The 9,813-nt window shown below is 40.5% G+C and overlaps 1 protein-coding gene across 1 annotated transcript in view; it reads left to right on the top strand.

Annotated features, from left to right (window-relative positions):
- The first annotated feature begins 903 nt into the window (after positions 1–903).
- The window catches only part of vav3 (vav guanine nucleotide exchange factor 3), a 93,787-nt gene continuing 84,877 nt past the window's right edge, over positions 904–9,813 (top strand). Inside the window, 1 exon segment of the mRNA XM_014021016.1 lies at positions 904–1,315. Within this exon segment, the coding sequence (XP_013876470.1) occupies positions 1,109–1,315 (207 nt within the window). The 5' untranslated portion in view covers positions 904–1,108.

Below are 9,813 nucleotides of genomic sequence, written 5' to 3'. Positions count from 1 at the left end.
AATACAAGGCTCCATTGACTCCCATTACAAATTATTAAACATTAATATTTCAAAAACTATAAGTTGTACAGGCACCAAAAGGCATAGCCATCATTTGGCACAGGAGCTTTACAGATATAAATTACAAAGGCAGCTCTAGGACAAAGTATGCAGGAGGAGAAGCATGTCAAAGTGGAGATGACTTGGATGAGAAACGAATCACAATAGTGTGCATTGCGTTGGCAATGCACGCTGATTAGCTTGGTAGCTAACACCACACAATATACATAAATGGTGTTAGCTTTACCCATTTATGGCGATAAAAGATCCAAAACCCACCTAGTATGATGATAGCTCCCGAGCAAATAGTTTTAGAGCTAATTACCATAATGTAAATGTATATATGTGAGCTCCCAAGTTGATAACTAGCTTGGGAGCTAACCAACATACCTTACTAATATTAGCTCCAGAGCTAATTTACTAAACATCAAGTTTTATCGTTTCAACCCATATATTGTGCAGAACATAAGGACTAATGCAAACAAATAACTCTCTTGTGACTTTTTAATTTTTTTATCCTTGACTCTGTGTTTTAGACTCAAGTGGCATCTATTCATCAAACCCACAATGCATTGTGTCAGTAACAAAATGGCTACATGCTAAGTGAAAAATGTCACAAACCTATACATTTTTAAGTAATTTCATGTTTTCATCTGTCCCAAACAACAAATTTGATTAGAACAGAGTAATAACAGCTCATTATGTGAAGTAGTCTGAGATTATTTTAAAGGTTAATTAAAATAAAAGGACTTGGAAGCTGACAATTAATGCCTAATTATAGGAGACAAAGTGTGAGTTTTCTCTGCTGCTCAGTGTGTTTGGTAAGCGGAAGAGGTGAGGAACTGGGGGAGGGGAGAGAGAGAGAGAGAGAGAGAGAGAGAGAGCAGCAGGACGCGCTCCATCCACAGCCTCTCCTCTCCGGACTGTCATCCGTGGAGCTCTTTCTCTCGGGGGGTTCACCGCCCACGTAGCATGGGTACGATTTGAAAACGCCCCGCACCGACACACCACCGAGCCTCTTCAAACATTCCCCCCCCAAAAAACTCGTCGGTCTGAAGGCAGAAGGGAGATGATGGAGTACTGGAGGCAGTGCGCGCTGTGGCTGATCAACTGTAAGGTGCTGCCCGTTAGCCACCGGGTGACCTGGGAGTCCGCGCAGGTGTTCGACTTCGCCCAGACCCTCCGGGATGGGGTCCTCCTGTGCCACCTGCTCAACAACCTGAAGCCCCAGAGCATCAACCTGAAGGAGATCAACCTCCGACCGCAAATGTCTCAGGTAAGTGGCGTCTCCATGTCCGATATCGCCGCTGAACTACAACAGAAACCCCCAGATGACAGCGGCGCCACCAGACTTTGTACACYTTTTACGCCGCTTTAAAGTATTCCTCTCCTCCCGGGCTTTACATCACCCAAGCAGCAACTCAATCACTTTTATCGAAATGAAAATGCTTGTTTAAGAATTCGGCTAAATAAATTCGCAGATTATCCATTGATTTTAACGACACTTTAACTTTTTTCCAACCCTCCCTGCATTAAGTTACCTGATGCAAATAATGCGAACATGAACTCACCAAAGTGGGATGGTTCAGTTTTTGCACTTATTTCCACTCCGTTCTTCTGTTCCCACTGCATGCCGAAGAAAAGCTGCACCCTTTGGCACTTCAACGAGCACATAGTTTTTGTTTTCACTCGTGAGCTTTTCTGACAGTTTGCAAAGAAGCTCAAAATAGACAGAAACTGCATGGAGTTTGGCTGGCATCTGTTGGAGCCAATAAAAAAAAAAACTCAAAAATTTCTGACAAATTTGTTTTATATTGTAATAAATTACTAGTTTATTTGCATTATATTACCATGTTAGTGAAGTTGTGATGCAATAGATAAACAAGCTAAACTTCCACTGAATTAAATTACAGCTGTTTGCTTTCAATATAGTTGTTTTTCATATCATAAGAGGGAAAACTCACAATATAGTTGATATAACCTAACCATCACTAAGTGAAGTGATGATTAAACATCATAATTAAACATAAACCTTATGATTAATTATGCAAACATGCCTTTTTACTGATAAAACAGTGAAATAAAAAATATTTAACTGGTCTAGCTGAATGGATGGATGTTTTCCAGCTACCATCTGCTTCAATAACAGGACAGCCTGATCCAGGATCAGATTAATATCCCCTTCATAGCAGTGAATCTGGGTGTTTGGCTCGATGACAACAAACTGTGAGGCAGACACTCACCTCCTGACTCAGCTGTGGGACGACTCTCAGGCCTGAATGCATTGCTTTGTCATACCTTCAAGTTTTAGTCAAATTAGGTTATTAAAGCGACAATGGTCCACTGCAGTGTGAGCTGCGCGCCGGGTTCAAGAGCGGGACAYAATTTGTTTACTAGAAAATAAATATCAAATGGTTCATGATTTGCAGTTACTGTTTGTCCAAAATCAAATTGGGTATCTACTATCACCGGTAAATGGGCAATTTGGGATACTGAAGAAGTTTTAATGTCATCAGAGGCAACGAGAATCGACTTTCTGAGGATGTTTGCTCAGAGATTTCAGTCAAAACTAGATTGGGTGTAATAAGAGGAGCCTGTTAGGCAGTTTGAAGGTAATGTGAAAAAGGTAGGGTCAGTACAGAGATGTAAGTGGTGTCCACAGGGGGGCTATGAAACCAAATCAGGGGTCAGTTCACGGCCTAGCTGGGCCCAGACCGGGTTATTTATAGGTGGACTTTGCTTCATGTATGGCTAAGTGGCAGGAAACAAATATGGAGACAGTAGCTGCGTTTCCATTGACCATGAAAATGCGCAAATTAGAATTTRGAAAATAAATTTGCTCAATGGAAACAGGTCAGTTTCGAAAAAAAATTACATTTTTCGACAAAATGTTTTTGCTCTAGGATGAGGTGGTGTTTCGGCCGCATCGAAATTGGTGTTTTTCGCAAAACTGCAATGGAAACACTTTTTTCGCACCACGGGAGTCACATGATCAACAACCGGCTGTTTCTACTGGTGAAAAAGACGATGATGAAGAAGATAACAGGAAGTAGAAATAGTAGTAAAATCACAGAAGTAGTATAAAATAGTAAACTCACCGACTACAATTTCCCAAAAACACAGCATACGTAGCCGCTCCCAAGTAGGGACTTGTCTCTGGAAAGCCTCGATAAAAGACGCCGACGTCTCCTCTGATGATGAGCGCTAGTGTCGTGGTAGCAACATGCTATGTGTTTACATCCATCGCCGCCATGTTTGTAATGACTTATCGTGAGAACAAACGTATTCGCGTGACTTTAGTAGCATTTCTTACTTAATGGAAACACCGCAGTTGAGAAACTGTGTTTTTTCGACATTAACAGAATATCAACAAAGTTTTGCGCACATTTGCAATGGAAACGCAACTAGTAACTTCAAACGTTACATACACACATTTACAAATTTACTAATTTCTTTGCCTAATCAACTACTGTTCCAACAGTCGTCTGCTGTAGACACACAATCATACCAGTTCTTCTTTTATCTACCATTTAATACCAGTTGAAAAACTAAACTGAAGGCCTGGGTTTCCCTGAAGGGGTGTATCATTTTTGTCATATTTCATACAGGATCGGGCAAAAATGGTCAAAAGACGCACTTTGTYATTAATTTGTGCTGCTTGTAGCGTGAAACACACAGTGGCACAGAACTAACAAGGAGCTAACATTGTTGCTGATGCTAAGCTAATGCTAACATGGACTAAATGCTAATGTTGAGCCAATGCTAACGCGGCACTAGCGCCGCGTTAGCATTGGCTCAACATTAGCATTTGCTAATGCGGCGCTAATGCAGTGCTAATGCTGCTGCGGAGCTAATGCTGCTGCGGAGCTAATGCTAACCCTACAAACTTTAATCATGGGAAAGCCAGAAAATGTGGAGTCAAAAACATGCAAGAACAATTGTCATCTATTCTTATATGTCATATTAATTGTTATCGGCTAAATGGCACAATTAGTCGTGATCAGTTTTTTTTTGCAAATATCCCCCGAACTTACTATCACGCCAGTAAGACCATCTTATCTTGAAAAAAAACAATGAGTTTTAATCGTTTAAGTTTAAATCTTAAAAATATTGTTACACCTATTAGCACACCATATCCCTAAACATTATTTAATCCATTCTCAGACTAATAATCTGTGTGACCTGGGCGTGCTACGTAAAGGCAGATGTTTATGCATTGAGTGGTAATAAAACTACATATTACACACAATATTTTACAATAAACTGCAGAAATTATGACAAGTTTACAAGAGCAAAAGGTTTACAGAAAAACTTCTGCAAAACTATTTTTATTTGCTTTTTTAAGTTATTGACATAAAAACCATTAGAGAGCYAACATATATTATATAGTTTTGTAATTTTATAGTTTTTTTATTGACTAAAACATTTTATGTTYAACATGGGTGTTATAAACGTACATATTTCATATAAAATATAGAAAATAATTGTATTTATTTTATTTTATTTTTTTCTTTTGTCACTTCAGTAGAAAACGAAACTAAATATTAGTTTATTTAGTTTATTTATTTTTTCATCATCAGTGACTTTTTTATATAAGTAAAGAGAAAATAGAGACAGAGAGAAAAACAGAGAGAGAAGTAATTAGAAAGATAGAAAGACTGCAATAGCGATTAGGATTATATTAAATATACACCAACAAAACACAGGACCACACACCCAACATCTGTCCGCTCAGCTGAAAAATAAATTGATAAATACATGGAAGGCATATATAAATATATACACATACCCATACATATATACAGTAAAGGTATACATACAAACATGCCTACATTCATAAATATTGTCAGTATATACACACTCAGTGACCTGTCAGAACCCCCCYGATCAGAACACCTGTCTGTGAGCAGTTGTGAACATGCGTGTATATACAAGATTTCTCCAATGGAATATTTAATAGTGACTGTGGAGGATCGGAGACCCAACCCCCAAGACACGAGGCAGACATAGGGAAGACCAGAGCCCAAGGGCCCAAGAGGGATCCTGAGCACAGAGCCCCAAGGGGCACCCGCACGGGAAGATCCGTCCACCCACCCCCCAGATCAGACCATAGTGGAGAACTGGGAGAGTCCCCCCAGCGACCACACACACAGCCCCCGGGGCCAGCAGCGACAAACTCATTGTATTTGTAATTGTATTTATTTTAAATATCCAGGGCTCAGGTCTGATTGATAAATACATGCATGAATATCAAGCTAATCAAAACACATAGACAAAAAACATGCGGGATGCACAAAATATTTATTTAATTCCACAGTTAATAATTTAAATTAGTTATTTATTCTCAATTCCCACAAACTAAAGCAATCACAATGTCCTCATGTTTATTTAGGACCATAGTTTATAAATGTTTTTCTACAGGACGACGTCTCAAAGCATCAATATTCATTGCTTTTTGTTGATGCTTTTCAATGCATAATGCACTCCTTCGAGTGCACGTTGCAGTTAGCAACCAGCTAACGATGTCCAACCCAGTAATATAGATCAATGGTCCAGACTGTGTGTTGGGAATGACTCTCGTTGACTACTGTGCCAATTTTAGTCAAATTAACTACGATACAGACATCTTTGTTTCAGGTCGATTAGCCGTTGTTGATTACGTTCAGAGAGTTTCATTAAAATCCCTCCAGTGGTTCTGGAGTTTTCTTGCTAACAGACAGATGAAGACACTTCACTCACTGATGGATTCTGAGTCCCCCTAAAGCTGAAGGAGGGGGTGAGGAGAAACACGGGTGTCAGAGCTCCACCTCTTTTGCCRCCTGAAGTCTGATTTACACACCGGAGGGAGGAGTTGCCCCTCTCCCTCCCTGCATAATGCATGAGGGCCGTGGCAGATACTTTATCATTGGCCAATAAAAAACACGGCCCGCCGCCGCCGCTGTCTCACCCGTGGGACGCATGAGAAGGAGAGACAAAGACTGGGGTACAAAGAGTCCGTCTGGCCTCAATGGGACCATCTCAGAGGACATAAAGGGACCAGGAGGGGCCGGTGTGGGCTTCTTAATTAAAGCACAATGAATGTGAAGCTCCGGAGAGTTTCTGTGTGTGATACTGGAACCAGTACGTGCTGCTTCACATTCTTACAACGTTAATTGTATTTTCGGGGGGTGTTTATTTTAAAGAGTTCTGCTGGGAGACAGAGCTATCTGAGTTTATGTTGAAATTATGAAGAAGCTTCACCAGGATTAACACTGTTGTTAATCACAGGCTGTTATAAACTGGATATGAAGATCCAAGAAGCACTGGTCCCATCAGGGTCATCAGAGACCACCTGACTGGTTGGTGGGACTTCAGTCCACTGATGTAAAAGACCTGGGTTTGATCTTATCACGATTTCTCTTTTATTTTGTTTTTAACCGTTCCTAAATTGGAACCAGGAAGTAGTACGAAGCTTTCACTTTTAGTCCATATTTAGGCTGATATCAGCCGAAACATCTGCTCATCTAAAACTGCTCACACCTGCACAGAGAAGAGAACTTTAACGCTCTCCTCCCACAGAAATGTTCATATTTAAAAGTTTTTTTTCAGTCCATCATATGTGAAGCCTTTAAAGTTTATCAAATAGACCCAATGACGCAAGTTTTTATTTATTTACTTTTAATTTATTTATTCATTCATTTCATCCATAAAAATGACAAAAAGTCCATTAAAAAAGTCCCTAATTAAAAAAATAACAATTCAACTTGAACAATCTCCATATTTGAGAAAAGAAAACCAAAAACTGTTGCTTTTAAACAAAAACACGGAGAAACAAAAACACGTTTGCACCTCTACTTTAAAAAAAAAAGTGCTTCATTTGCTCCAACAAACAGSTGAATATGTTGCAGAACATGCCGATGAAATATTTGGCTAACACCAGGACTCTCGTCGTAATCAGTGGCTAAAATGCTAAAGCTAAACTCAGAGTTTTGTCAGGACAAAAAAAAAAAAAAAAGAAAATCTGGGCTCAATGCAGCTGAAACTGTAATTCTATTAAACAATAACTGTTAACTAATGAAACGGAGAGTAAAAATGAAAGCTTTAATCATTTAAATCAGCAGCTTTATCACGATACGATATATCYATTTATTTGGATGACGATACAATATTTATCGATATCGTGCATTGATTTAATTAGACTGCCACGTTGCAGCYCCTGCAGTGTGACGATTGTGCACACGTTGTGATGGTGATGACGCTTAAATGATATACAGTATATTGAACCTCTCTAATACGGATAAATGTTTGCATTTCGCCTTTAATTGAATCATTTAATCAATATATCGATTAGGGCTGCACAATATATCGAAGAAATTATCATCATCGCGATAACCACTTATGCAATATCACAAAAAAAAAAAACAGCATAAACTGCAATAAATGGTTTGCATTTATGATTTTTGTCACTCAGACAGAAGCTTGAAGTGTTTCACCAATCAAATGGAGCCCTTCATGTATTTGGTCAATTGGATGAATCTCTTCATATTTTTAAAAAAATTCATGCTGGAATGAAAAACATAAGTTTTTTGTTGTTTTGTTTCTCTGAACCAGAACAGAAAGACATCAACACTACATACTATACTACATACTACTATACGTTCATTTATCGCGAGTTATATCATCAATATTAAGCAGTGTTGTCGCAATATCGCAGATTTTCCTAATATCGATGTATTGTTACACCCCTAAAGACAAAACCAGGATCCGCCAYAAGGTTCTGATGGTCCAGAGTGTTGAATGCAGAAGATACGGGAGGTTAAGAGGATGTTTTAGTTGCAGTTTTAAGGAGAAAGTTCTAAAGTCAGATATTAATGGAAGCCAATGAGAATTCAGGAGGATGTGACCTGAACTCTGACTGGTTTGAAATAAAACCAGTCCTCCAGCGGTGAGAGGCAGGTCCACGTTCTGATGGAGAAACTGGATGAAGTGATGGAAAAGCAACTGGAAAAGCAGCTGGAGATGTTTTCTGGACTTCACGCAGTCTGGATGCGTAAAGTTTGCAATAAAAGAAAGTTTTCATTCAGGGCCTTTGATCAGACTTTTACAATCCTATTAGGAGTCAATCACTCGGTGTAGACGCAGGCCGGCCCCAGCGAGCGCTGCTTTTTGTTTGGCGTGCAGAAAGGAAAAGCTGAAGGAGAACCAGGCCGTGTGGTCGAACCGGCTGCACGCAAGGCTGTTTCCTGAACCCACCAGGTTCACGTCGAAGGGCTGCAGAAATCTTCCCGAATCCAATTTATCTGAGCTGGGAAGACAAACGGGGTGTGAAAATAATAACACGCTGAGGGAAAAGATGCACAGAGGCGGTGCTGAAACGGAGCCGGGCCCGGGTTTTTCCACAACACGGGATTAGACGCTGTCGAGTCAGAGCGGGGAGAGCTGCGGCTGCTGAGCGCCTCTCGCACGCATCGGCCTCYACGTGAAACAGGAAGTCAGGAAATGGAATCGAGGAAGGAAGTGGAACTGAACATGCCCTCAYTCGGGTTCAGACCAAAAGCACCGACGTGTCAGGAACAATGAAGACTAAAGCCACCTCGCTCCTCAGGCCATGAAAACAATAAAGCAGTGCTCATTGTGGTGTCTGCCTCAAATATCTCTGAAGTTTTAGGAAAATGAAGAYGAGAAACAATGAATCTTTGCACGTGGACCTCACTTTATCTTCCAGTGAACAAATCAACCCCTAAAACTGAATCAAACAAAGCAAATGTTGAGAAAAGACAGCCGGTTTGGTCAGATCTTCAAAGCAACTTCTTGCAAAAACTCTTTCTAGATCTCCGTCTCAGCTGCTACCACACCACGTTTCAGGTCAGGATCTGTGAAAAAGACCGACTCAGAGACACTGATTTATAACAGGTTCGGTTGCAGAAAGTACACTTCTGTAACCTCTCTCTTCTTGATCTGTTTGGACACGTTTTCAGCATCACTTCGGCTGATCCGGTGGTGACTTTCGCCGACCCAAAACAGCCGTATGACACGTATAAACAGAGAACTCCCTCATACATAAAACATGACACGTATGTTTATTTTATCAAACCGAGAGCYAGGCTCTGTGATGTGAAACTAAGAAGAGAAAAGCCAGTTTCAGAGAGCGAGTACGCAGTACGCCAGGCTTCAAAGGCTCGTCTGTCTCCTGCAAAGAGACAAAAGTTAGAGCAGAGAGCGAGTGGGAGGACGAAGACAAAGAGGAGATGATTGAACTTGATCTTTGGGTTGTTGAAGAAGTTAAGTCTGAAAAACAGATGATGTTTGAAGAAARAAAAGCTGCTCTGTGGTTGACACAGTTACAGAAATATTATCGCCCTCCGCTGACGACAGCTGGAAAACAACGATGGCCGCCACAACCAGCTAAGAGAAYAGAGCTAAGATTTGGTGTGGTAGTAGCCGAATGTCACCCACAACACTTAGCGTTGAGCGCTAAACGCAGCATGACGTATTTAAACTTTACACCATCAGTGGCGGGCTTTTAGGATTGTAGAGGAAGGTGACGACACGCTAAATCAATTGCGGACACATTCACGCCGCTTCCGAAGTTTGCTACATTTACGTAGGTAAAAAATAAAGTTACAAGCTTGTGACGACAGCTACTGAAGCTGAAACATCACTACCCATCTCCTCTATCCAAGCTGGTGCCATTTATATTTACGTGTCGAACTCTGGTTTCATAAAATAATTGCGACCCCCCACCCCCCCAAATTTACCAAATGTATGGAAGTTTACAAAATTTACAGAAGTTTA

Source organism: Austrofundulus limnaeus, unplaced genomic scaffold (genome assembly GCF_001266775.1).
Source record: "Austrofundulus limnaeus strain Quisiro unplaced genomic scaffold, Austrofundulus_limnaeus-1.0 Scaffold275, whole genome shotgun sequence".
Classification (NCBI taxonomy): Eukaryota; Metazoa; Chordata; class Actinopteri; order Cyprinodontiformes; family Rivulidae; genus Austrofundulus; species Austrofundulus limnaeus.
The sequence above is the reverse complement of the archived record's forward strand: the minus strand, read 5'-3'. Positions and strand labels throughout refer to the sequence as shown.